The sequence below is a fragment of the Lepisosteus platostomus genome, chromosome 13 (genome assembly GCF_059453375.1).
Source record: "Lepisosteus platostomus isolate fLepPlt1 chromosome 13, fLepPlt1.hap1, whole genome shotgun sequence".
NCBI classification, from domain to species: domain Eukaryota; kingdom Metazoa; phylum Chordata; class Actinopteri; order Semionotiformes; family Lepisosteidae; genus Lepisosteus; species Lepisosteus platostomus.
Genome location: NC_142623.1, coordinates 41,742,329 through 41,769,965, shown reverse-complemented (window position 1 = coordinate 41,769,965; position 27,637 = coordinate 41,742,329). Strand labels below are relative to the sequence as shown.

At 46.2% G+C, this 27,637-nt stretch overlaps 3 protein-coding genes and 2 long non-coding RNA genes across 7 annotated transcripts in view; 1 reads left to right on the top strand and 4 right to left on the bottom strand.

The window, feature by feature from the left end:
- Window positions 1-27,637, bottom strand: part of LOC148650663 (uncharacterized) — a 190,830-nt gene that overhangs the window by 76,988 nt on the left and 86,205 nt on the right. The window lies entirely within an intron of this gene.
- Window positions 1,093-2,892, bottom strand: LOC148650671 (heterogeneous nuclear ribonucleoprotein A0-like). The gene has a single exon (XM_088604711.1). It carries the CDS (start codon window positions 2,809-2,811, stop codon window positions 1,900-1,902), a length of 912 nt encoding a protein of 303 aa, XP_088460837.1. The 5' UTR covers window positions 2,812-2,892; the 3' UTR covers window positions 1,093-1,899.
- On the bottom strand, window positions 4,855-9,834 carry LOC148650670 (heterogeneous nuclear ribonucleoprotein A0-like). 2 transcript variants are annotated; one of them, XM_088604709.1, is made up of 4 exons: window positions 8,509-9,834; window positions 6,064-6,106; window positions 5,722-5,836; window positions 4,855-5,030 (listed from the first exon to the last, which is right to left on the bottom strand). In XM_088604709.1, exon 1 carries the CDS (start codon window positions 9,757-9,759, stop codon window positions 8,836-8,838), a length of 924 nt encoding a protein of 307 aa, XP_088460835.1. In that variant the 5' UTR covers window positions 9,760-9,834; the 3' UTR covers window positions 4,855-5,030; window positions 5,722-5,836; window positions 6,064-6,106; window positions 8,509-8,835. The 2 variants fall into 2 exon arrangements, with proteins under 2 accessions (XP_088460835.1, XP_088460836.1); XM_088604710.1 differs by lacking the exon at window positions 6,064-6,106.
- On the top strand, window positions 13,430-26,819 carry spdl1 (spindle apparatus coiled-coil protein 1). 2 transcript variants are annotated; one of them, XM_088604698.1, is made up of 12 exons: window positions 13,430-13,538; window positions 15,401-15,575; window positions 16,184-16,360; window positions 16,721-16,915; window positions 17,791-17,940; window positions 18,470-18,568; window positions 18,677-18,787; window positions 21,339-21,479; window positions 22,247-22,350; window positions 22,597-22,784; window positions 23,373-23,568; window positions 26,547-26,819. In XM_088604698.1, exons 2-12 carry the CDS (start codon window positions 15,408-15,410, stop codon window positions 26,695-26,697), a joined length of 1,680 nt encoding a protein of 559 aa, XP_088460824.1. In that variant the 5' UTR covers window positions 13,430-13,538; window positions 15,401-15,407; the 3' UTR covers window positions 26,698-26,819. The 2 variants fall into 2 exon arrangements, with proteins under 2 accessions (XP_088460824.1, XP_088460825.1); XM_088604699.1 differs by lacking the exon at window positions 13,430-13,538 and adding an exon at window positions 13,707-14,412.
- On the bottom strand, window positions 26,785-27,574 carry LOC148650668 (uncharacterized). Its single transcript, XR_015926190.1, has 2 exons — window positions 27,486-27,574; window positions 26,785-27,038 (listed from the first exon to the last, which is right to left on the bottom strand). It is a non-coding gene; the product is annotated as an uncharacterized LOC148650668 (long non-coding RNA).

Sequence of the window (27,637 nt, the reverse complement as noted above, 5' to 3'; positions counted from 1 at the left end):
CTGTGCCCCTTTGCTTTCCTTCTGTATATCCCAGCCCCGTCCACTCTCTCCTCTCAACGCGTATTTCTTGTTCTGTGAAGTGCCTTGCGAAACCACCTTTAACAGCACTATATCAAGTTAGTTTACTTACATTCAGCCACACTTCTTGACAAGCATTTTCACATTAAAAACCCTTGGAAGGATTTGACCTGAAAATTGAATTTTGAATTGAATCGGGCCATATGGAAGTTTCCGTAGAGCTCTCACACAGCTCACCCCTGCAGCTCGCGAGCTTCATGCAAGATCAGCATAGTCAGTGAAGTTAATCCTGAAATAAAGCCCGTCTTCAAAGAGTTTTTGGTGGAAATGCAAAGTCTGAAGTCAAATCTCTTATGCCCATGCATTTTTTTAATTGCATAGTGAGCATTTAAAAACGTTCAGGCAAGAACTTAAGCATTTAATGAGGGAAAACTTTTTTAGACTAGGTAATTGAATTTATTAGTCCCTTCTATTCTTTATTGGTGATTAGTTTTATCACTCTTAAATATAAGACACCAATCCCATCTTTAGTAATGAAATGAATATACAATACCCCAAATGAGGGATTTTGCCGATTGAAAACTGAAATTCTCACACCAGTCTTTCAGATTAGACTGGTTTCGGTTGGATTTCAAGTCTGAGCTATTAAAAAAAAAAAGTTCCTTACTGAATACTAAAATATGTGCGTTGTTATAGCCTGGAAGGCTACCTTTATTGAAGGTACAAGTAATAGGTTTATTCCATGCTGAAAAAAAGAAGAGAACAACGTTTCGGCTGTGGAGCCTTCTTCAGGTGTCACCTATGCATGCTGACGCAGCTACCCACCTGAACTACTACCTTTATTGAAGTTTGCAGTTGGGGGTGCCTCCAAATGCATTGGAACCTTATATCTGGAGAAGGTTCAACTCTTGACACCTTGTGTTGTTTTTTAACTAAATCGGCATAAAACTTAACTTGCTCCTGAGTTGGTATTGATTCCATGAAGATTTGAGTAACACCACAACACACTCCTACCCCCCCAAAAAAAATCCAACCCTAACCGATTACCAGCTAAAACATTAAAAACACAAAACATTAAGTAAAAAAGTTTATTATAAACAGGCCAAAAAACAAAGGCTTGCAATACATTTAGACTGAATTCAGGACAAAATATAGCCCAATTTCCACAAATCACCTTCAAAAGTACAGATTTACTAGAATTGAAACAGCATCATGAATACAGTCGACAGATCAGCGTCGTTACAAACAGAACAGGCAAAAAAAAAAATGGTTCAGACACTTAAAAGCGTTTTGCATTCCGTTTTACCAACAATAATTTAAAGGCCTAAAAAGAAAAAAAAAAATCAATTGTTTAGTGATCTTTACGGTCCAAAAGCTTTAGTAATTTCCATGCCCTGAGTTTTATGCAGACAAAATGATCCGGAACTCTAGCAATAATGTGGAAATACCTTTTGCACGATATCAGAGCTGAACTTCGGCAAAACACAAGCGACATGTTCCGCACGTGTCGTCCCATCCCCCCCTCCTTTCAGCTGCTTAAATACACATAAAACCCAACACGAAATTTTTAAAAAAAACCGGTTTTTAAAATCATATCATGGGGGGGGGGGAGATATTGAAAACGTTACAATAAGACAGCGATTTTTTTTTCTTTTCGATCTCAAAAAAGGGGGGTGTGGGGGGAAAAAGAAAAAACGGATCTGAGGGAACCCCGCACCCTGCACTACAGGGGCTCCCCTCCCCGGGGAGGGATTTTTAAAAAGGCGTGTATTGGACCAGTTCTCTACGCTACGCTGGAGTCACATCTGCAAGTCCCGAGTCCTGTTTGTGGAAAAATTCAACGCGGTCGGTCTGTGCCCGGAGCCTCCCGGCCCTCCTGCCCTAATACCCCCCGTAGCCGCCGCCCCCCCGGCCGTAGCCCCCGCCGCCGCCGCCCCGGGAGTAAGGAGCGCTGCTCCGGCCCGAGTAGCCGCCGCCCCCCTTCATGGCCCCGTAGCCGGAGGACTGCTGGCCGTAGCCGCTGCCAAAGTCACTGTAGCCGTTGCCCCCGCCGTAGCCGTCCATCTGGTCGCCGTAGCCGCCGCCGTAGCCGCCCTGGCTCCCGTAGCCGCCGCCGTAGCCCCCGTCGCTACCCCCGTAGCCCCCGCCATAGCCGCCGTAGCCGCCGCCACCCCCCCTGCCGCCGCCGTAGCCGCCGCCGTAGCCATTTTGCGACCGCCCCATCCCTCGCCCGCTCCGGCCGCCTCTTCCGGCCGACTGCATCTCCTGCTTGGACAGGGCCTTCTTCACCTCCACCTTGTGCCCGTTGATGGTGTGGTACTTCAGCACCACGGCCTTGTCCGCCGAGTCGTTGTCCTCGAAGTAGACAAAGCCGAAGCCCCGCTTCTTGCCGGTCTGCTTGTCGGTGATCACCTCGGCCTTCTCGATGGCGCCGAACTGCGAGAAGTAGCTGGACAGGTGCTCGTCCTCCACGTCGTCTTTCAGCCCCCCGATGAAGATCTTCTTCACCTTGGCCAGGGCCTCGGGCTTGCCGGCGTCCTCCCGCGCCACGGCCCTCTTCAGCTCCACGTTGTTGCCGTCCAGGACGTGCGGCCTGGCCGCCATGGCGGCGTCGGCCTCCTCGGGGGTCGAGTAGGTGACGAAGCCGAAGCAGCGGGAGCGCTTGAGCTGCTGGTTCTGCACCACCACGCAGTCGGTCAGCTGCCCGTACTGCTCGAAGTGCTGGCGGAGGCCGTCGTCCGTGGTCTCCACGTTCAGCCCGCCGACGAAGAGCTTACACAGTTGGTTCTTCATTTTCGCCGCTGCCGGTTGTCTGCCGATTTCAAAATGCCTGCCGAGAGCGCCGTCTTCCTGCTTTTTTCAAAGGACGGGAGGCCGGTTTTTGCATTGACGTCACACCCGTGTGGGCGTGGCCGGGCCGTAGTGCCACATCCGTCGCGCGGCGTTCGTTTCATTCATAACCTCTTCAGGGGGGGGGGGGGGGTGGAAACGTCGCTTCTGCCTTTCACACGCATTGCAATCGATAATACTTTTTTTTCTCTCCCCAGGCTGTGCCCCGGTCGTCAATAAATACCCCCCTCGTGTTGCCGAGTCCAAACGCCCTTTCATGGGACAGCAGCTCTCTCGGCGTGGTGCGGCTTTGTGTGGATGTGAATCGAGCTCAGGGGTGGCTCTAGAGACGCTGTAAGGCGGGATGCATCGCTCAAATGAATCAGAGCGACTTGCTTTCTAAGATTTCTGCGGTGAAACCTTGCTTTGTACGGTTAAGCGTCCACTCATTAGGATGAAACCTGCGTTTCAAGTTATGTTTTACGTGTTACCGAAGTGCCGGCATAAAAGCACCCCCCTCTAGGATCGAGTTTCACGGTGTGTTGCAGTTCGTGTAGAAATTCTTCATTTAATAGTCCACTGTTTTTTTTTAACCAAACGTGTTTTTTGAGGTGGTCCCCAGGAGATTATAGCATAGGGATAAGAAAAGCAACCGCCGAAATTTAAAGCAGAAATGTATTCCATTAAAGTTTCAAAATTACAAATTATAATTATTAACCTTTGACTGCGTACATTTGATATTCTTTAAGAACCACTCAGGATTCTTTTCCGACATTTAATTACAGTGATTCAGAGGGAATGCTTTAGGCAGACGTCTCTATCACAATGATCAGTGCAAGGTTTTAAAATGCAGCCAGAGGCAACAGGATGTTGTTCGTCAGATTAGTCCCGCTTTTCACCACCTTAATTTTAAGGATGAAATCACACGGTTGTTGAATACAAAGCGCAGTAAAGCTAAATTCATTCGTCCCAAGCCTAAATCTTCTCGGACTTTTCATTCGTCCTCAACATCGGGAAATGGTGGCTAGTACCAAACTCAATATGTATGCAAGATGTTTACACGAGCACAGAACACGAAGTATTCTACACAAGTAGATGTGGCACCGCCATAGCGTTCAGGAACAAGCTTTGAGATCCCAAATAACTTCTCATCCTTGTTCCTATTGTCCAAAAATATCCTCATTCGAGAAGATGAATGATTATGCACATATATTTAAAAGGATTTAATTCAGACTAGTTAGAAACCTAGTTATGATTCAGCTCATAAACCTTAACTAGAGTAGTTGAAGAACCAAAACCCCTGTTATCTCAAGGCTGCTCAGATTTGGCTGTAGATGTGTGTAACCTGCAGAAGTCCACCTTTAAAAAGGTTAGGGGCTTGAAAGGGTATTTTTTAAATAGGGAATTCTAGCAGAAAAGATGACCCCCCCCCCCCCCTCTAACTCCCCTTTCCACATGTACCATTATTTTCCTTAACTTGCTCTGACCTTCAACTTATAAAGCATGTATTTGCATTGGAGTGGCTTCAGGTCCCCACCAGCAAGCATGTTAAGGAAGTCGTTGTTTTCAAAAGGCCACAACACTGCCTAATCCAGGCAATTCTGCCCCTTGAGAGCAGTAGCCCTTTGGATACCATCTAATTTTATGTAATCATGAGAAAAAAAAGCCATAAACAAGTAGTTTAGCAGAACTAAATCTGTTAATATGCATTATTTGGATCACCTGAATAAATCCCCACAATTGCACCATATTCCTGACAATTATACCAGAATGTTGCTTCAAAGATCTACTCGGAAGCAGTGTATCATGTACTCTTAACAAGACCCCAAAACCTTGTACTCCCCCCCTCCCCCATGGAGATTGTTTAGAAACTACAATCCCCACACTACATAACTAATTCCTGGGCATTTCAAATTCATAAAGGAACATCCATTAAGAGGAAAAAATGCGATTTCCAGTGTAATGTTATCTGCATTTCAGTCACAATCAATGAGTTAAGCAGGACACTTTTCAAAGTAGAAATCAAATCTTTATTTAAAAAAAGATAACAAAACCAATGTTCCAAACATCATGTAGAAAAGATGTTTTCAGTCTCCTCAAGTGACTGACGGACTTCTACGAAGTCTATGATGCCGTGCAGAGTGGAGAGCAGAGAATAATATTCACCAACAGACCATCCTTTCCTGAAAGATAAAAAGGTTCTGTAAGGGACATGAGCCTGGTTACAATTTCTCATACCTTGCACGAATAATTAACATTCAGACCACTCTGGACAGCCAATGGTGTAGTATGCGATACCACAACCTTAAAATGCCAAGTTACTGGAGTTAAGCATTACTGCTCTGACAATTCTTATGGAGCCCCTCTCTGCTGGGCTCATGAGCACATGTGCAGTTTCATCCCAACTACCTCTTGATGAATTGAATAATATGCCCAAGGCTCCAGGGATGGCATTTAGTGCTCAGGGCCACTAATTCACAGCACAAGAGGATACAAAACTGCTCTTCTGACACCTGGTGCTGGTACTTTCACAAGACTCCCAGATTTATTAGGGGCAGCAGCACTCGCTGTTCTGGAGGGCTGCAAGTTCAAATCCCAGGCTGCGACACTGCAGTTATACTACAGAGCAAGGTGATTCACCCACATTGTTACAGCAAAAAAAAAGTAGTGCAAATTAAGTCACTTTGGATAAGTTGGCCAAATTAAAATGCAAAAGGGGAGCTAGTCAGACCACAGGTTCTGGTTCTGATGGATCCGTGAATATTCAAAGTGACTTGCTCCAAAACACGGGGAGGGGCTTAAAATGAGCAATTAAAATGCAGCCTTAAATTTTATACTGAGAGGGTGTTAAAATAAGTGCCAAAAGCCACTTACCTCCACCCGCCCTCCAACCTTTCTTCAATGGCTCACTTGCACGACATTTCTAGCCCCAGACGCTTTCCTTTTCAGCGCCTGAAACTTTTGACAGGGGTCCAGCCCCTGTGGCTCCCTGGAGACAAAGGGAAAAAACCCATTACACAACTTTCAAGGACAGCAAAGAGGGGTCCAACGACAGGAGCTCACTTCTCAATATCAAGCACATGACGCACAAGCAAGGATCACCCAACCCAGGGTAAAAAGAGGACAGTCTCAAGCAATTAAACTAGACCACGAAGTTACTAAAATAGGTTTCTAATGGGCAACCTATTTAGTTGATGTAATAAAGTAGTAACAAACCTTGTTTTGCCTTTATCCTTGTAATATATGGTTGCATTACAACCTAAAAAGACGACAGGACTTAAGTTACTAGACATAATGGGTACAGTACACTAATGTGGCTCAACCAACAAGGGAAGCCTTATGTGCTATTAATGTGGCTTTTCCCCCCCTTCTATAAAAAATTACTTTTATTTTCAAAACTTCAGAAGCCATAGAATTTAATAGGACTTGATTGGTTAAAGAAATTCAAAACATTTACCCCAGTCCCCCATGTTGATAATTCTTTTAAGAGACTTACTGTAACACCCAAAAAGATCTATATGGTGCTTGTAACCAACATGTAGGTGAAGACAGAGAGTGATTTACATACCTAGTGTTGCACGGTGTGATCCTAATGAGAAACTTTCACAGAGTCCTATCACAACCGACCCCAGATACTGAACAGGGTCCCTGTATAAACAAACTTCTACAGCTATTTTGAGGTACCAGGATTACAATACGAATACCTAAATGTAGGAATCAGAAATAAATATGAGCCCTCATTAATCCACACATTCCTCCAAGATAAGTGCATCCAATGCCGCTTCACATAGGCCTAAAAGTTAATCAGGTAAATAAGGTTAGAAGTCACTTAAAATCACCCATGCATTATGCAAGGACATTTTCCCCACTGAACATGCCATGGGATAATGTACAGAAGAAATCCTACAATGTTAACTGAAATATACTTTTACCATAGAAACTCAATTTAAAGTTAAAGGTGTAGTACCAATAATTAAGCACTTTTGTTAGGGTAGACAATCCGGTTCTGCAGCAAAACCCAGCAAGGGAGTAGTGTTCAATCGCAAGTGACTCAGCGTCACCCAGTATTTCCGGAATTTAAGCAAGCAGAGTCCCACATTCCAATATAAGACACCCCTTGTGTACATCAGTGGCACTTCCAATGTAACGGGCAACTACTGAAAGCCGTGAATTTTGCTACAGAATCCAACATGCAATTAAAGTAAATAGATTTGGCTACACCCAACAAATCAATGACTCATCTAGCAAAACGGCAGATACCCATCCAAATAAAAAAAAAAGTGCAAATCAGGCTCTGGATAAAACCAAATTTGGAAATCTCAGGACTCACTCCCCCACAATAGTTCATTGTGAGCAGATGAACTCGGTAGCAGTAGTTTGAAATAGTGGGTGAAGTTGAACAAATTTATACATTTTCAAGGGCATGGGATGTGGAGAAAAAAAAATCAATTGCACTTTAAAACTAATGGCACTATTTAGCCCACTACTGTTTTCAATTTCTACACTGTGGTCTGTGGGACTGTTTAGCCATAAGAAAACAGTCATTTTTACATTAGTAAAATGCCAGGTTTGAGGTTTCAAATGCATCCTTCTGAATTTTGATTTATATACAATAAGCGTGTAAACTTTCCAGTTCACCAACAATTAGTTGTTTTCCCCCCACTGCACTTTGAAACGTCATAATGGATGTTAAACTACCACACTCAAGCAGTGAATGTGCTTTACATTAGATTAGACACTGCTTTATGGACACATGGGTCCACCAATCAGGGCGTTTTGATATTAGAGCCATATAACTTCAGTGACACAAAACAGTGACCCGATTGCTGGGAAAAATCATGAAAACGTCTTACCTGATAAATCTAAACGGGCGTCCTCTCTAAGATTCTCACTAAATAAATATTGGTTATGTGCTACATAAAACTGATAACCTGGGTTTTGCTTATGAATGTTTTTATTTAAAAAACGAACATACAATTGTATAGTTGTATACCATCTTTAACAACACTAATGATAGACTGCACCAGGATTATACAATGAAAGGCATTTATCTGAAATAACCCCCCTTTGTCCTTTGATGTCCCTGCACTTAAATAGTAATGGCGTGGACTTGCAGGGTTAACAAGCGATCAGAGAACTTCGGGGAAATATTACCATACTGTACAGTAGTTATCTTGCCCGTGTTACCCCACTGGTTCAACTTCGTAGGTTTTCAGGAACGTGGTCAACTGCAGTGGACAAGTGGACTGAAAGGAAACCTATTTGAGCACGTCTAGTCGATGGCCGACGGTGACAGAGCAAGACTTAAGACTGGAAATCAGCCCACAGTGTTCACTGTAGTTGAACTAAAAATCTCTAAGACTGGTGGGGGGGTTAAACACGTCTGAAGCTAAAATACAGGCGATTAAAAAGAAAACAGATGTCCAAACTAAAACAGTCAAACCTAGTCTAACAAACAAGACCTCTTCCTCCGTTCGCAGGGTTGTTTTTTTTTTTTTTTAAAAGAGGGAGTTTTAAGCTACTCGTTGTCCTGATTAACTGCCGGATGTAGTCGTGCGTGGTGGACACATGGCCCCCTACAGTCTATCTGCAGAGCTCAGTCTAAGATAACCCCTGCACAGGTGTCGGGTTCGCCGGGGGTGAGGGGGGGTGTCTTCCTACCTGTCAGGAACACCAGCCCGGACAGAGGTCTCTCCTTTCTTAGGGATAGCTGAGGGATTCTCGCCCCTGCATCCTCACAGACGCCAATTCACGGCGGTGGAAAAGGGTTTTCCCCGGGAGTTGTGGGTGGTTGGGTGGGTGGGTGGAGGGGGGGGTCAATAGGATCTCCCCCCCACCCCCCGCCCAGAGTGAAAGAAAAAAAATTACAAAACAAAACGGATTTCTTCCCGGCTTTCGAGGTGAAGCGGTTCAGTCCCAGTGTCGTCCCACACCGCTGGGGTGAAGCGGGGCCGGTTGTTGTTGTTGTTGGGTTGTTGTGTTGTGTTTTTAATAGGAGCCCCCGTAGCCCCCCCGGCCGTAGCCGCCTCCTCCTCCTCCTCCTCCTCCGCCGCCCCGGGAGTAAGGAGCGCTGCTCCGGCCCGAGTAGCCGCTGCCCCCCTTCATGGGGCCGTAGCCGGAGGACTGCTGGCCGTAGCCGCTGCCAAAGTCACTGTAGCCGTTGCCCCCGCCGTAGCCGCCCATCTGGTCGCCGTAGCCGCCCCCGTAGCCCCCGCTGTAGCCGCCGCCGTAGCCTCCCCCGTAGCCGCCATCGCTGCCGCCGTAGCCGCCATAGCTGTTGTAGCCCCCACCTCCTCTGCCGCCGCCGTAGCCATTTTGGGAGCGTCCCATCCCTCGCCCGCCTCGCCCCCCGCGGCCGCCCCGGGCCCCCGCCGACTGCATCTCCTGCTTGGACAGGGCCTTCTTCACCTCCACCTTGTGCCCGTTGATGGTGTGGTACTTCAGCACCACGGCCTTGTCCGCCGAGTCGTTGTCCTCGAAGTAGACAAAGCCGAAGCCCCGCTTCTTGCCGGTCTGCTTGTCGGTGATCACCTCGGCCTTCTCGATGGCGCCGAACTGCGAGAAGTAGCTGGACAGGTGCTCGTCCTCCACGTCGTCTTTCAGCCCCCCGATGAAGATCTTCTTCACCTTGGCCAGGGCCTCGGGCTTGCCGGCGTCCTCCCGCGCCACGGCCCTCTTCAGCTCCACGTTGTTGCCGTCCAGGACGTGCGGCCTGGCCGCCATGGCGGCGTCGGCCTCCTCGGGGGTCGAGTAGGTGACGAAGCCGAAGCAGCGGGAGCGCTTGAGCTGCTGGTTCTGCACCACCACGCAGTCGGTCAGCTGCCCGTACTGCTCGAAGTGCTTGCGGAGGCCGTCGTCCGTGGTCTGGACGTTCAGCCCGCCGACAAAGAGCTTACACAGTTGGTTCTCCATTATGGTTCAGTTTGCGCCGCCCGTCACCGTGAACAAGCTTCTCCTCGCCTCTACGCAGCAGTGCCGCCGGTCTGCCCGAAGCGCAGTTTATAAAGGGCTGCTCTGACGTCACAAAGAGATGACGTCTGGGCCTACAGACCCTCCCACCTCGCGCATTCCCCCCCGCGTTGTTTTTCGTTCGTGTGAGCAAAAGCATTGGATTTCACGGTAAATTTGGCCTGACTCTGTTGTGGGTAATTCTCCTTTGCTTTTTACACAATCTGGGCAGTAAGTGTATGCGCATCTGTATACAGTACGCAGATATCATCTCCCGAATCATGTAAAAGGTACCTGGATAGAGATTGCCGGACTGTTATTCCCTGTAGTCCAGGTTAAATTATAATAATCTGAGTGAAATCCTTGAACAGTATAATGCTTATATGTGTTTTTTTTAAACGTGGTTTGTCTCTTTTTTGTTTACTATGTGTTAAACGACCAAAATACAAATTTAAGCATTTCTTTTATTGTTTGACCTACATTAAAAATACACAGTCCCTACCATGGTAGTTTGGTAGTCCAGACTACCATGTTCAGCCTTCAAACTGAGAGACTTAATCCATTACAATCCATTACAAGAGGCAACTGAAGGGATTATTGGCCGCGTGTCTCACAAAAATGAGATTTCTTTTCCAGAGGCATCCTAATGTCTGCACACAGAGGAATTGAAAATTGGCAACGATTCTGAAGTTACTGCTAATAAGAGGCTAAAAGCAGAACAACGGTGGATAAAAGATGATTTGTGAATACTGCCTGGTTTCAGGCTGAAAAGTTGTTCAGCAGGAACACATATTTTATCTTAATGCGTTATTGCATTTTGTTAACACGACTAGTTGTCGGTTTTAATAACAGCCCCGTTTGGCCAAACTTGTATAAAGATACCCTTCAACTACATGAAAATCTCATCTTAAATCTGGTCGTCAGACATTCTTACTCTGCGAACTGCTGGCTTTCACAGTGTACCCTTGGACTGAGAAAGTCTGGAAACATTTCACGTATACTGTTTGATTTTTTTCTACTACTATTTTCATATTCAGTATTATACTACTATATGGTATAAAAGACACTTGTCTTTCCGAAGTATCTTACTACCGTGGAGCTGTAAAATGGCCTTTTTGCGAACCGGGGACAAGCAACCTGACATCCAAGACCATCTGTTTTCTTAGGAATACCGGTATGTTGTGAAAGGTTTGTTGGGGGTGTAAGGTAAAAGCTAGCACGGATGCGAATTCTATCGCGTCAATTAAAATCAGAAAAAAAGACGCAGTTGGGAATAAGCTTAATTAAATCACATTATAATCCTCTCTTTTGAAAAGTTATTTTCCCATACACAGAATCTGGGTCCATTCTCTCCTAATGCAATGCAAAAACAGCATGACAAGTCGTCCCCATTTTCTTTAAAGCGCCTTAGTGGAGTGTCCAGAAAAGCGCTCTTTACGTTTAAGGTATTGCTATTAAGTCATTGGAATGGAAGATACAGTACGGTTTTGATTTTTTATTTATTTTTTTTTATTGTTAATGGCAGCTACTAAGCTGAAGAGGGGAGAAAATGATCGTGCTACTTAAAAGTATAAGCTTGCCACGGCAGAGCGCAGTTGGTCACGCACAACAGAAACCGCACGAAAACGATTGCCGTTAAACCAAATCAGTTCAGGACAAAGACGCGCTGGAAAAAAAAAAAGAAATACGGTCTGGTTGGGGGCCCAGAACAGCTCTCGGTCTTTCTAGACTACTCAGTCTTTTATCAAAAACAAAAATGTAATCTTCCAAGATACTTGATCGATTTAGTTCACATCGAATACATTAATTAATCATCGACTTCTTGATCTTTGGAAAGCGAATTATATATTTTATTTTTCTCTTTGAGGCCTGAGCCCGAGGGCGGTTGTGAGACATGCTGGGGAGGGGGAGACCGCAGGTTTGATTGGATTGGAGGGCGGGTGAGAGGCTGAAACTACTGGCATCTCCACAACAACGGCCGAGACATTAGCCGCCCGTACGTTACAAAGGCCCTGCCACTCCGGTCTCCTGCTGTTCACAGAGGCTGATGAAATACTCGTGTTTAAATGAGAAAGATTCGCGGAGTGCGAGAGATATGCTAATTAAGCACTCCGAAACCCTGACCTGGGGGGTGGAATGACTCAATTTTAATTCATTGTCTTTTCAGACCGGTTTTTCCTTCTTTTAACCCTCTGAGTTCAGTTTACCTGGCTCAGTTACCGCTGAACGCTCTCATATATTCTGTTTGCCTATCAGGAATGGTCCTTAATATGAATCTATGCCTCAAAAGATATACATAAATCAGTATTTTGATAACAGTGCTAGATAAAAGCCTTTGTCATAAAAAAATGCATACACGTTTCACGAAGATGCGTGTAATAACAGGAGAGGCACTCCATGTTTTCAGTCTTTAAACTCAAGAAAAAACAATACAGTTTGCTAGGTATAAAAAACGCGACTAATACCCCACGTAGAAATGTGTCATAAAAGTCGATGTAATTGCCTTTTAAGTCCAGCAAAAGACAGTGGCGAGCGTTGCTGCCTCACAGCGCTGGGGTCCGGTGTTCAATTCCCAACCAGAGATGCTGGCTGTGTGGAGTTCGCACGTTCCCCCCGTGTGTTTCCACTGGGAGCTCCGGTCTTCTCCCACAGAAGGTTAATTGGCTACTGGGAAAATTGGCCCTGGTGTGTGTGTGTCTGTGTGCTCCCAGGGACAGCCTGGTGTCCCATCCACACCTTGCACTTGTATCTTGCCCGGATAGCTTCTGGCTCCCTGCGATCCTGAACCGGAAGAAAGGTTCCGAAAATGGATGGATGGACCATCCATCAGGATTTTACTTCAGGATTTACTGCTGGGGAACAAAAACACCACCTGATTGTTAATAGAGGATGGGCCAACACCTCCACCTACTGGTAAAACCAGGAGCAGGGGTGTCCATTACTAACCAGATGAATGTAGGTATTCACAAGTGTATGTGACGTTTCGGCCGTGGAGCCTTCTTCAGGTGTGGAGGTCTTCAGGTGTCACACCTGAAGAAGGCTCCACGGCCGAAAAGTTGTGTTTTCTTTCTTCTTTTTTTCAGCATGGAATAAACCTATTACTTGTTCCTTTGCAGCCTACGCATGTTGACGCAGCTCCCAACCTGAACTACATATAGTAAATATACAAATGCGTTTTGCATGTGCATATATATATCTGAGGATTTATTTTCATGGTGATAACCATTTACCATTAAATTTAACATGAGCTTACTTTAACAATTAAAACTGATAGCATCGTACTTAAAAGAAATTCAAGTTCGCACCCGAAGAATGCTCCACAGCCGAAACGTGTTTCTTTTCTTTACTTTTCAGCATGGAATAAACCTTTACTTGTTCCATTATACCTTAGTTTATTTTAGCCCATAAGATAATTAGCCCACCTTTTGTAAACCTATTTTATACGAAATATTAACCACGAAGGCTATCACAAAACACAATGTTATAATTAATATTTATTTGCATTAATAATAAACACCAAATAACTGGAACATTTTAAATTGTCTAGTTATCAAAAGAGAGAAATATGTATCGCCTCACTAAATAAAGACACGATTGGTAATAAACTACAGTGGCCATCATGCACCGCGGTGAGCAACTCAATTCGGTTATCGCGAGAGTTGTTTGCTAAGCGCAGGACAGGAGCTGAATTCAAATTTTGACGGGCAGTTGCTCCAGAACCGAGGGAATCGGTTTTAAAAAAGGTAAACTTGTATAGACATACAAAGAATAACTTAATTTCGTGGCGTCATTTTGTTAGAATAATGTCCAGCTTGGTATAAAGTTGGTTGTAGATCATTTTTTTTTACTTTTAGTAATGGTGTTTGTCGAGAACAAAAGTACCTCACTCATGAAGTTGAGCAGAGTATCGACTTCAGTTAAAAGACATTTAAGGTGTCGGTAGGGCTGGGGTTCAATCATGATATAATGTGAGTAAGGAGCTCCGAGGCTGTGGAGAGTAGTCCTTGCAATACGATTTAAGAAGCACTTTAAAGAAGTACCCGAGAATGGCGAAAGTGTGGGTAGAGAGCTGTCGTGGGTGTTTCAAACCCGCGTTTGGTCTGCTGGCTCGCTTGTAAGTCGTAGCTCAGTCACATGGACCAGCAGCTGGCCAGCCTCATCCCCTGGGGAGAGCGGGGAGTCGCCGCGATGCATTTGCACGGCAGGGGCTTGCGGTGTGTCTGGTGCACAACGGAGCTGTGGGTCCGGGAAGCACCGCCTTGGCCAAGCGAGAAGAAGCGCTTCCTTTGCACTGAGTGTCCTGTTACTCTGTTATCCCCCCCCATGGAAGAGCTCCAGGTCCTTCTTGTGTGCAGGAACGGCCCCCGACCGCATAGTTGCTCTCTGCGATCACGTTGCTAAGGAGAGGGGCTCTGTGCAAGCAGCCCCCTGTCCAGCGCCGCCACCGGAATGCCAATAGCACGGCCCCTGCGGGGTGAATGCTCCCTTTATTTCGCCGAAACCGAAAAGACAAACCCTCTCTTACTGAGCAGCTCGTCTCCTTGCTGTCGGGTGCATGGCATTACAGAAAGAGGGGGAATCTGGTGTCTTTTTCTCGGTGCTCTCCTGCCGAAGATGGTGAGAAAATCTTTTTTTTTTTTTAAATGTCGCTCCTTTACTTTTCCTTTTCCATCCAGTTTTATTTTTATTCACGTCCTGTGGCGAGGTGTAAGTTTCCCTTTTCGCTATGCGGTTCATTGCACAACAGCGGATTGTTTTACACAGCACTCCGACACAATTGAACAGATGGCAAGTTTGTGTTGTGCTTCTTAAGTTACTTGGAGACCTTAATAGCGATCATTGTTACCTTGATCTACCATCAGGACTGAGGGCTCACAGGCTGATATGCGCCATGTTTGTGAGCAGAATCTGTCCTCACAGACAGAACGGGTCTCCTCAGCCCGTGCGTCTCCTGTCCTTACAGACAGAACGGGTCTCCTCAGCCCGTGTGTCTCCTGTCCTTACAGACAGAACGGGTCTCCTCAGCCCGTGCGTCTCCTGTCCTTACAGACAGAACGGGTCTCCTCAGCCCGTGTGTCTCCTGTCCTTACAGACAGAACGAGTCTCCTCAGCCCGTGTGTCTCCTGTCCTTACAGACAGAACGAGTCTCCTCAGCCCGTGTGTCTCCTGTCCTTACAGACAGAACGAGTCTCCTCAGCCCGTGTCTCCTGTCCTTACAGACAGAACGGGTCTCCTCAGCCCGTGTGTCTCCTGTCCTTACAGACAGAACGAGTCTCCTCAGCCCGTGTGTCTCCTGTCCTTACAGACAGAACGAGTCTCCTCAGCCCGTGTGTCTCCTGTCCTTACAGACAGAACAGGTCTCCTCAGCCCGTGTGTCTCCTGTCCTTACAGACAGAACGTTTCTCCTCAGCCCGTGTGTCTCCTGTCCTTACAGACAGAACGAGTCTCCTCAGCTCACGTGTGTCCTATCCTCACACACACACAACGGGTCTCCTCAGCTCATGTCTCCTGTCCTTACAGACAGAAACGAGTCCCATCAGCCCGTGTTCCTCCCGCCCTAGCAGATAGAACGCATCCCCTCAGCCTGTGTCTCCCGTCCTTACAGACAGAAGATGTCCGCTGCAGTGGACTCTGAAGTCCAGCGCCTGCGCTGCAAGCTGAAGGAGGCGGAGGAGTCCCTGCAGAAGGCAGCCCAGTATGGCCTGCAGCTGCTGGACGATCAGCTGGATCTGCAGAACCGCTTGGAGGAGCAGCGCACGGAGATGACGAACTCCATAGAGGTGAGTCAGAGGCGGTGCAGGAGGCCCGGACTGGGCTCAGCTGCGCCGTCCAGACAAGGAAGGAGGGGTCTTGTGAGACCCACCCGCGCAGAAACAAGAATATTGGCTTGAGAAGACGGAGGGTAGGTCAAAGAAGCTGGACGATTGGTAGATCACCCCCTTACCTGCCTTCGTGAGTATAGCATTAGTACAAATCGAGGCAAACAAGAAATTGATGTGAGCTGCAGGGAACTCGTGTCTTGTTTTTGTCCTGTCCTACTGTGTTAGCTGCACCGCATTGCAAACTCTCAGGTTTGGAGGCAGTTTGCTGGGTAGTTATCTGGCCAAGTGATTCTGGGGAGGGAAAGTCAGTGCAGTTGCCTCTGTGGTAGCCGCAGTGAATGAAGGAGAAGGTTTCTGTGTTCCTGTGGCCTGAGAATTATTTTCCCCACCACAGGTGTCAGGTCCAGCCTGTGTCAGAACACAGGAACCTTGGTACCATCTACTGTCTCTGCCCTGAACCCAGCTCTGTTCAGGTTTTCAGTAGGTCATGGTAATTGGTGGACTGTTCTAGCAGCTTGGAATGGAGCGCTGGTCTAACGTGTGTTTGTGTGTGTGTGTGAATGCAGGCTCTGGAGCAGGAGAAGTACTCCTTGCAGAGAGAGCTCGAGCTGAGGGGCCGCATGCTGGACAGTCTGAGGTCAGAGTGCGAATCCATCAAAACGCAGCAGAAGATGTTGTGGGTGCAACAGGAGGCCCAGCTGGAGAGGAGCTACACCCTGGAGATCGGTGAATACAAGAACAAGGTAAGGCTGTGGGCGAGTCACCCAGAGCCGCTCAGCGGTGGGGCAGGGTCCCACACAGCCCGTCTCATTTGCTGCAGCTGCACAAAAAAGTCATTTTATTATTCTGAATTCTGTTACTTTTTTGGTGTTATTTTGCGTGGTGCAGCCGTTCAAACTCTGATTCAGTAAGAGATAAGGGGGTCGCCTTTTACACACCTAGATGATCGAAAAAGACAGGTTTTGGCCATACTTGGGTGAATTGGGATTCTGGTGTTCTAAGCTTGAAGTGGACCTACAGTGATTTCCCCAGCAGGCACTACTGCGCTTTACCGATGTGGCGTGTAGTCTTGCTGTCTCAGTGTGGCTCTGTCCCGTGAACAGCTGGAGAAGATGAAGGCCGAGCTGGACGAGGCGCGGCTCTCTGAGAGGCAGCTGAGACACAAGCTGGAGCTGCAGGCGGAGGCTCTGAGCAGCAAGACCGAGGAGCTGAGGATGATGGCGGAGCGCTCCCAGGAGACACTGTCCTCGGAGATGATGGAGCTGCAGATGGAGAAGGCCGAGTTAGAGACCGCCAAGGTGGGCGTATTCCACACAGTTAACCACAGTCATCCCAGCACTCCTCTGCACCCACAATCACTGCCTGCTTCAGTAGCGGGATGGAGGTTTAGAGCTCTGCTGAACGTTCAAAAGAAAGTTAATTTGATAGTTAGGGCTTTACAAGTATTTCTTGATATTTCTAAGATTTACCTATAGCAGTATATCCTGTAGTGGAACATATTTTAATAGAGGAAAAAAAAGTCCAAGAGACATTGTTAAAATGCATTCGATTGGCCTTTTTTAAAAAAACTCTGTACAGTTCTGATCATTTTGCAACAAGAGAATGCTGCTGTGAAATCTGTTCAGTGGATCAACAGGATTAGTGTCCAGCAGTACTGTTGCAGCAGGTTACTTGGAAGAAGTAAGAACAAGATGGAGGAGGTCTTGGGATCAATAAACGTTGAGAAGCCAAATGAATAAGACAGGCCGAATGGCCACCTCTAATCTGTAACTGTTCTTACAGGCACTGGCTTTATGATTATGAAAGTTAGGATCAGAAAGAAGAGTGAACAGACTATCCTTGCAGGAAATATTCCATGTTCTTCATATTGTGTCTTTAAAAAAGACTGATGACCGTTAAAGCAAAGTGAGCGGAAAAGAGAGCTGTTTTTGATGACTGTGAGTGGCCATGTTTTCCGTGATAAGTAATCCAATAATAGTTGGAAGGTTTAGTTTTTATTGTATAGACTAGGAGAGCGAATGAGCCACAAGTAAGTATATGGGGTGTCCTGTGAGGAACACACACCAGAACTCCTGTTAGCTGTGTGACAGGCGCGTCTGTAAGATCGTGAGTTAATGCGAACCTGTGGTGAGTGAAGGGCACAGACTAGACCCGCCTTGTCCTCTGCTCCCAGGCTGCACTGGAGCACGAGCTCAATGAAATGAGCTACCGAGAGCAGCAGCTCCAGCTGGCCGGCAGCCATCTCCAGCGCACGGTGGAGCGCCTGACCCGGGAGAAGGAGGATTGCGAGAAGGAAGTCGTCTCTCACTTTAACGCCTTGGAGGTGCAGTGCCCGTGTCCGTGCCGCGAAACGGTCTTTCCATCGGGCTTGGCTCTGTTTTGTCTCTGATGCGCGTTTCACAGCGCTAGCTTGTTGGTCTTGGAAGCACTCCTTTATCTCTTAGAGGGATTTCCATTTTATCTTCTCATTTTTATTTACATTAAAATGACGTTAAACCCTCCTTCTTCTACCAAAATAGAACGTTTGAAACATTGATCTGATTAGAAAGACGATAAGATTATTTCAGTCGTCAATGTTAGACTTTTGTCCTGTGTTTTGTTTAATTGAAATATTTAAATCTCCCTGCTGCGCTGTCATGTCAGATTGTCAGTTGGTGTCCTTTAGGAGCCTGTACATGCCTGTTCATTTATAAATATTGTTCTACTTTCCTTTAAGAGGACGAGGATCTGTTAGAGAAGTTTTTTTTAATGTAATTTGAGGGATAAACGGTAAATAAATAATGGGATATGCTTTAATATGATTTGCATTACTTATATTTGCTTGGCGTCTTTTTCTGATTTGCCTGGTCTAGAAAGCACGGGAAGCTAACCAGGATCTCCAGCTGCAACTGGACCAGATTCTGCAGCAGTCTCAGGACCCCAACAGCAAGGGCAACTCGCTCTTTTCTGAGGTATGACAGCGCCTCTCCTGCGCGCGCCCGGCGAGCGGGTGTGAGCGGCGGGGCTCGTGTGTTTTGAGTGGCGCGCGCCCCTGACCCAGCGGTGGCCTGTGCTTGCAGGTGGAAGACCGGAGGGCCGCGATGGAGCGGCAGCTCATCAGCATGAAGGTGCAGTACCAGTCTCTCCAGAAGCAGCACACCTTCTCCCGACAGCAGCTTCACAGAATGAAGGTACACATCCCCGCCTCTCGACCCTCCTCCTGTCAGGACAGCTGCTGGAAACACTGGGACAGCAGCGTCTTTTACAAAACAGGGTGGCACTCCTATACAGAGCTCTTAAGCATAATTCTAAGGAGATCCGCTATCCTGGCACCGATTGTCCTGAGGTGCTTGATGCTCTTCCTGGCCAGCCTCCTACAGTTTGTTTCCAAAACCTTGAGCAAAACATTAAATGGCGTTCATTACACTGTTGTCTGCGGGTGTTATTTCAGGCCGTGTTAACCGGCACTAAGGGTCTTGGAGCACTAAGACAAATACCTCTCTGTCTTGATTGCATTTTCAGAATTGCCATGATTGTTTTTTCCGAATCCCTGCAGTGTAATTTGAAATTGGCAGTTTATTGAACTCACTGACCGGATTCTTTGCCGGTTTTAAAGAACGGAGTCCGTGATGCAGATACAAGTGCACAGGGCTACTGCGGTGTCCACGAAGGCGGTCTACATGGGTTGGTCCTGCACAGCACGGTCATTCCAGCTGACACACGCCTGCTTAAAACATGGCGCCTGCCAGCGTGCTGCTGCTTGGAGAGCCGGGGTCTCCGTTGGCTAACGTCATGACCCAGACAGGAATCGGAGATCTGGGTTTTGGGACACAACCCACACAGGTCACAGGCTAAGTCACCTGTGACTGAGAAAAGGCCTTTTAACCATCTTGTCAGACCCATGACACAAACACTTCAGTCTGATTAGCCACAGTTGTGGCAGTCTGTAACCCTTTCTTTTTACTATTTTTGAAAAAGCTTTTTGTTTTGGAAAGCCTTGATTTGAGCCCTCTGCCTTGCATCAACGCTCTTTTTCTCTTTAAACTCTCTCAAGATTAGGTACTTGCAGCTCCATCATCACATGGAGAGCAGCAGGGAGAATGGCTTTCAGAAGCATTTTCTAGTATGTTGTCGACAACTGGACAGTCATCGCAGGAATTCTTCTGGGCAGTCTCGTTAGCCTTGTCACTGGACCATTTTTATTTTCCGTTTTAATCGTTAATTTTGGGGCTCACAGCATTACAGCCTATCCGAAACTTCAGAAAGTCTCTGTCTGCCACAGACCTCACTTCATGTGAAGGATATTTTATTTACGTTTTGTTGCTGTGCAACAATGATACTATATGGTGAGCTCTACATTTATTACTGTTGCTGTTTTTTTCCTTGGGGAAAAATGTCCTGCAGAAGCATCTGATATAATCTGTGTGTACTGTAAATGAATTGGAAATGTAACTTTACTGTTTGTGCAATGTCCTTAAGATCTACATGTCTGACCCTTTTAATAGGTATTTTTGTGCATTGTTGTAATTATCAATAAATTTATCTATATTGAATTTTTATATGAATAAACAAGTTCCACTCCTACTTACAGTCTTAATCATTTGATTTTAGGCTAATTGGTTTTGCAATTTTTTTTGATAATTGGAAAAACTGGGTCTTTAATTTCAATATAAATTGTGTACAGTTTTGTTAAAAAAACTTGCAATTTTAAGGAAATGGACATTCAAAATTTACCCACTTAATTCCTTTCTGGAACTTGGGATATGTCAGGACATACATGTGGAAGAACACCTGACATGCATTGGACAAGTACAAAATTCAAAAGCTGGACCATGTTTGTCATGCTACTCATGAGGATGCAAGATCCTAACCAACTCCTTCACCTTTGCCAAACTGTTCTGCTTCAAGGTCATGAAAAGTGTTTTCAGTTATTCCATTGAAATCATTTAGTCCCAGACAACTGTTTTTTTTGCCATGGGGCTATAATTACATTTCAGTCATCTTAAAGATCAGCTTTCTGACTGAACATTTTAAGAATAACCTCAAGATACTAAATGTCAAAAGACCTGTCGTATAAGCTCATTCCCTTTGCTATGGATTGTAACAAGGCAGCAGTCGTAGCGTGTGGGGCTTGTGCAAATGTGTGCACTTAACCCACCTGTGCACACATGTCTGATCTCTCTGCTAACCATTATGAACCAATTTACCTTTTGTATTCTCTAGACACCCCAGACATGCAAGCTCACCTCACGGTTACTGCCGCCCTGTTACAGTATTCGTCATCAGACGAGTCACAATCTGACGAGTCCTTAAATGTGTGGAGACATTTGGCTTGACACTTCCCTTGGGCCTCCCTGATCTCCTTGAGACGGTGTGACTGTATTAGGTTTTCCCCACACAGAGGTTGTTGGATGTGGCTTGCATCTCTCATCCGCAGGAGAGACTCCTGGGTTAATATGTGCGGTTTTGTCTGCTCATTGGGGCAGCCGGCAAATAGGGTTTCATCGCTTTTTATAGGGGGGAGAAATAACTTCTACCCATTGTATTGTCAGGATGTGGCCTGCAGTTTGTTTTCTATGTCTGTTTTCTTCTGAGTACCACGTCTGTGCATGGCAGTTCAAGGGGAAGAACGCTTATCCTGTCTTAGCTCCAGGGGTAGACGGCTGTAGCAGATCAGGGCAAAGCTTTTTGTGTCCCTGCCTGTGGGGGCTAACCGCCGTCCTGCTGTCTTTCCGCGGGCAGGTCCAGATTGCCACGCTGATGCAGATGAAGGGCTGCCAGGCAGACCCAGGGCAGCTGGAGCGCCTGCAGTCCATGCTGGCCCAGAAGAACAACGAAATCGAGGCGCTGATGATCAAGCTGCGTCGTCTGGAGAGGGCAGAGGTGGGGACTGCTCGTCTGAGCTCGGGGGAGAGAGCTGGCCACGGCGGGGAACCTGCAGATGCAGTGCGTCCTGCTGGCATGGCGTTTTCTTGGGAATGTCATTTTTTACCCTTGGAGAAATGTTTTACTCTCACGTGACAGGCATGACACCTCTGTGATCAGCCACCGTGTTATATCATGAGGACTAAGACAACAAACCGCATACTGTAGAAACATGGAGTTGATGTTCATAAGGTTCTTATATCCTCCTTATCGGTTTGAGTTTCATTTTCAGTTGATATAATGTGTAAGATTATAGATGATTAAATTGTGGCAGTTAAAATCTTAGCTCTGAATAATTTGTACTTGTTTTTCATTTATTCTGAAATGTCATCTATTTTGCTTTTCATAGGTAAGACGGATGTAAGATTTGAGCTAGACGTCAGATTTCACGAACGCCTTTTTAAGTACTATACTCCCAGATTAATGTGCATGTCCTTAACTCTGTCAACGAAATCCTTTTAATCTACTCACAAAACAAACTCAATTAGACGGAGTAAATCAAAATGTCCCCCACTGTTTGCTCTTTGATCAGGGTGTCCTACAGGGTGGGGTCATGGAGTAGAGAATACAGGAGGAGAGAGTGAAAAGTGAGCTTTAATTATTCAATTAAATAATTCAATTTGAACATAAAAGTCCCAGGTCCTGTGATATCAAAGGATGTTTTTGTTTGTGGACGTCTGTATTCATTTGGTAAATTAAAGCAGCTCTTTTGAAATCGTTTCCAGATGACCATAAAGGCTGAGCCATCCAGCGCACCCTCTGGAGAAGGAGATAGCGGTGACATGACGTACTACACTGACCTCCTTAAAATGCAGCTTTCAAACTCCGTGTAAGATGCCCTTTGGTCTCTTCTCTCTATTTAGAATGAGTCTAATATCTTCAAAAGTGTCACAATTATGAAGAAAAGGAGTGATAACCTTCACTATGAAAGCTCACGTTCAGTTTAACCTCAGATCTCATAACTGTAAGAGCTGCCTCTGAACTGGGCATCTTGCAGATTGCATTGGCGCCCCTCTAAAAGCCCTGCCAAGGGCTGAGTGGGGCTCCGGTGTGCTCAGCAGTGCTGTGTGTGCAGGAAGGAAGCCGAGCGGCTGGGGGAGGAGCTGTCTGTGCAGAGGATGAAGGCGCTGGCGGAGAGTCAGAGGGTGCTGGAGGTGGAGAGGAGGCTCTTCAGCAGCGAGAGGACCCTCAGGCTGTGCCAGAGCGAGAACATCAGGCTGCAGGTCCAGCTGGACGAGCTCAGGATGAAATACCAACCCAATGGTAACGCACACGCCCTTTTGTCCCCCACCTCTGCGTTGCTTCCTATCTGAGTGCATAGAGGTCCGAGGCAGGGATGTGTACCTTCATTCTGTGAGTTCCGAACAGGGAACAGGGAAAGGTTCGTTCCCTGCTGGAAGGAAAAAAGAGACACAACGTTTCGGCTATGGAGCCTTCTTCGGGTGTAGTTAAAATCTACACATTTAGACAGAATATCTGAAGTTTGTATATTTGGTGGGTTGTCCAATAAGCTTAGATTCCAATGGCTTAGATTCAATCAATATTCGATCTTTGACGGATCCTTTGTTTGTGTGGCTGCTGCCGTTTAATAGATACGTTTTCAGAAAGCGAGTTAGGTGCCTAAAGCGTAAAGATTGTTTTTTAATGGGTCAACATATAGCTTGCCTAAAAGCCGAGGTCGTGTCTCTGGAATGCAGGACTGCAGATCCTTCCAGTGTAGCCTGCTGCCGGGGGGTGGCTGTGTGAGGGCGCAGGCTCTTGCGCCCAGTCCAGTCTGTTTCTCAGAGCTGGTGCAGCAGGCAGCCCCACATGTAGAGCGAGCGCACATGCCTGACCCACGCTTCCTTCCAGCGGTGAACAAGAGCCAGGTGGCGAAGCGCCGGCGCGAGAAGCTGCCAGTGGACGTCCCGGCCGAGGCCGACGCACCCGAGCCGAAGGGGGAGGAGCAGAGCGCGGCGGGCGCGAAGGAGGGGCCGGCTCCGGCAGAGCGGCTGGCCCCCGGCCCCCTGCAGCAGGTCCCCGCGCGCATCGGCGAGGAGCCCCCCAGGTCAGTGCCGCCCCCCTGCCGACCTGCCTCCCTCGCCCTGCGCTGCATGAACTTCGCCCTGTGCGTCCTCCTGCTCTTGCTCGGCCTGCTGCGCTCCGCCCTGGCCCGCGCCGGCCTGCCCTTCAGGAGGGCCGTCTCCCGAAACAGTTCCCGCTGAGGCCCGGGGGGCCAGCCTTCCTGCCCCGCGGAGATCCGAGGAAATCTGGGAATCGCCGCAGGGGGCGCTTGCGTCCGCACGTGCTCGGCCTGGGCCTCCCGTCTGGCTGACCTTCGCCGCGACGATCACTGACGCTCAACGAGTGTGGCCACTGTGGAGTCCCTCCGCGCCGCTAGATTTTAACACGCATACCAATTATTACTGGTCGCGGAATCTTTTTAATTCAAGTTTCTACTGCCCAATTCTTCCCAGATCAGGCGCATGGCAGGCGTTGCGTTATTGTAACCACTAGCCAACTGTTACATGCGACGTGCTTTGTGTAGTTAGTAAGCTTTCGCTACAGAACTCAAGCATGTACTCTCGGCATGAGTTTGCTCCTTGGGCGGTAATGATCCAGTACTACAAGCGCATCATTAAAAAAATAGTTCAGTAACAAATGTTTATTAGATAATGTCATTAGCATGATGTATTACAGTACATTGAAGAATACAGATATGAAAACATCTGTTACAATGCTTGGTGTACCAAATACACAAACTCCTTGCACAGTAGAGCTGGATACTAGTGTTGCAAGCTGAGTCCATTTCGGTTAACGATATATAAACATTGCTTCTACATATTGCATCTTCTTGGATGATATTTATGTATTGTAGATGAGGGTGCAAGGATTTCTGTGTAGGGTTTCAGTGCACTTAACTACTGGGCAGAATGGCACTGATGTCAGAATGACTGATTGAAAGTTATCCTTGCAATTTGTAATCTTCTGATCTCTGGGATATGACTGTGATATTTCATGCTAGAGTTTAACTAGTATAACTATGATGACAGTTCACTACAGACTGCCTGGTCTTCTCAATATAATATAACGAGTCAGCTGTCTTAGGATCAAAGCCAGGAATTAACTACGGAGCAACAGCCGTGAGCTTGGTGAGAACGTACTGCCCATGTCAGCGCTGGCCAGTCAGCTCCGCCTCTGCTAGATACAATCACTAAATTATTTTGTGACTAGACTCTCTGTAAAAGGATTTAGTCAGCCAATCAGTGTACTGATAAAAACATGAACTGGAAAATGAGCTTCTTCCAGACGTTTTAGCGAGTGACTAAAGGGTGTGTTTCGGGGATGGGCCTGTGTGAGAGGGACATGTGCACGTTGTGCAGAAAGCCTGAGTAGTGTGGAAGGGGAAGGGCGCTGGTGGATGGGACGAGGTGGTGTGGGATGTGATGAGACAGACCGAGGGAGAAAAGGGGTTTGGGGACGCGTGGAAGGAAATCACAGCTGAGACTTAATTCATCAGCTGTATTTCCTCAACATGAAGAGGCGTAGTATCGGGGTTCTTGTAGCAAAATAGCTGCTGGTTTCAGCCACCATACATTGAAATTCCTCAGACTTTCATTAATCACCTGCTCTCACAGCAGTGTCTGCTTCAGGCGCATTCCAGAGCTGTGATCATCCTAATCCTCAGAACTTAGTTTGTTTCAGCACCGGTTTTGTGAGTCATGTGGTATAAATGGACGTGTCAACATGGAATTTATTTTTTATTTTAATGCAATAACACATTATTATTGGCTAATAATGTCCTATTTTGAATGTCTATAGCCTCTGAATAAAAAAACTGTTTTCTTGGAAACTGACAAAATCTTGGTTTTATGTGAAGAATGTCCTACTCAGCCACAAATCTGTACTGCAAAAAGAGTTCAAGGAGATTGTTCTTAAGTAATATTCAATATCCGTAAAAGGGTTCAAATGTAGCAAAGAAATTATTAACAAAATGTAATATAGCACTTATCAAAGTTCTACTAAATCAAGGTGCACTAAATTACTAACATGATTTGAGCTGGGAATGATTGTTAAATAAATCTGTTTTTTATCCATTTTTAAAGATCCTTTAGCTGTGCTCACTTTAAGGTTTTTAAAGCTAGACACGAATATTTAGAGGATATCAAGTTGCATAGTTATTGCTGCTGTTTTAAAACAGCCTTTGCTTCAGAACACGCTTCTTGTGCTTTCTGCCTTTCAAATACTGCTTCCTGCATTTTCTGCAGTGCTTTAATATTCTTTCTTGTGCTGTGTTGTGTATCAAAGTAGTCTATATGCACTGCACTTGTTACTTGTGCATTTTTACCTTTTGTAATTCAAGCCTGTTTTATGTGTGCTAATGCATGATACTACTGGTATGTCTTAAGGTAGTACATTCTGTTTGTTTCACTTTTAAATGATGCCATTAACTATTTACTGAGTAATTGAGAGTAGAGTGTGTATTTAAGAAATGGAGGCTACCAGCTAATCAGGCTATATGGAAGCTTACCTGAATTAACTGAACTATGTATAGATATGAAGATTAGTAGTTCCAGGAAAGTTTTAACATACTATACACTTCTGTAGTTTACCGAAAAAACAGATAGGCTTAAATTTTAAGGCTGTCTAAAGTATTTTGCTTAGTATAATATTCTTATTCAAACAGTTATGGCTTTAATTTTTTATATTAGACGTTTTGTCTCGGCTTTATGCTTATGAGTGGCCTTCATGGTGCTGTGAAATATTGCAGTGACACTCAGGCCTTTATGTTAGCCAGTTCTAATATGTAATTAGAATATTTAAATTAATTAGCCAAGTCACAGGCTTACACACTACACTCAATAGCTCAGTATGGGGTTGGTGAAACTGGTGTAAAAACAGTTTTTCCTGTCTGTGTGACTGACCACCGGGGCTCAGTGTCTGTGGATGGCCTGCTCTGAGTCGCAGTGCTGCCTGTCTAACGTGCATTGAACTGTGCGCAACGTCTCCGCAAAGCTGAACGCGAATTGGATGGTTTGCCTGTAGGTCTCCCCCATCCGGCACCACTGTCAAGGCAGAGGAGGTGGATGCAGGAGCCGAGAACAGGAGGGAAGAGAGGAAGAAGGAGATGAGGCCTCAGCCTGTCATCCATGTGTCCTCCAAGCCCACCCTGGAGAATCAGTGTGCCCAGCAGTAGGGAGAGGGGCAGCGCTGCTACACAGAGCGCCAGGCACACTCCACCTTGCCTTCCTGCTGGGGTTTTTTAGAATAAAATGTTTTAGAATAATTCAATAAAACTTTATTCAACTTTTCACAAAATGGTATGTCCTTGTGTTTTTTTTTATCTGCTTCAGCCACGTGGCTGGGGAGCTTTTCTCAGACTCTTCTGCTACATTTCAAACGCAGGTTCCTGGCCTTTCGGCCTCCTCTGGTTCACGCCTCGCTGTTTGATCCCGCCGTGCCTTTGAAGGAGTGTGAATACTTGAAATGCACGCAGCCGTCTCTGTTCAAGACCGATGAGATGAGGCTCTTTGCACCCTGTGAATGTAGGACATTCCGTTAAGATCGAGTATGAACCTGGTCACTCTGAGCAGTTAACAGATTTTTTATTTAAAAAAAAAACTATGTACAAGGTATTCTAAATGAGGCAGGTCTAGACTGGACCGTTGTGCTCTTTTAACATACAACCCCTTGATTTAACGGACCAAACTGCTCCGAGAAATAGTTCGATTTATACTATAAAGCCTATAAATTATAGGACGGCTTATTCTCCTGTTCAAGTGCATTATAATTCTACAGTTTATACGGGAATCTGGGTAGAGAAATAAGAGTAAATAAATTGTCTTGTACCACTGCCTGGATTAGGGCTGTTAGAAAGTTGATGTAAGAAACAAATATGCTCTTATAGAATGCGTCACTAACTAGTGTACATTGTGTGTGTGTTTCCCTGACTGGCGGCACAGGAAAAAAGCGTGTAGGTTTTACCCAATCAGATTGCAAATCGAGCTCTTCCGCTCGGAAGCCGATTGGGCCACATCATTTGAAGACGCGGTGGGCGGGGCTAAGAAGTGCCTCTGGTCAGTGTGCTGATTATTTTCCGGACGGTGTGTTGAGACTGTGTATCATAGTTTACTGAA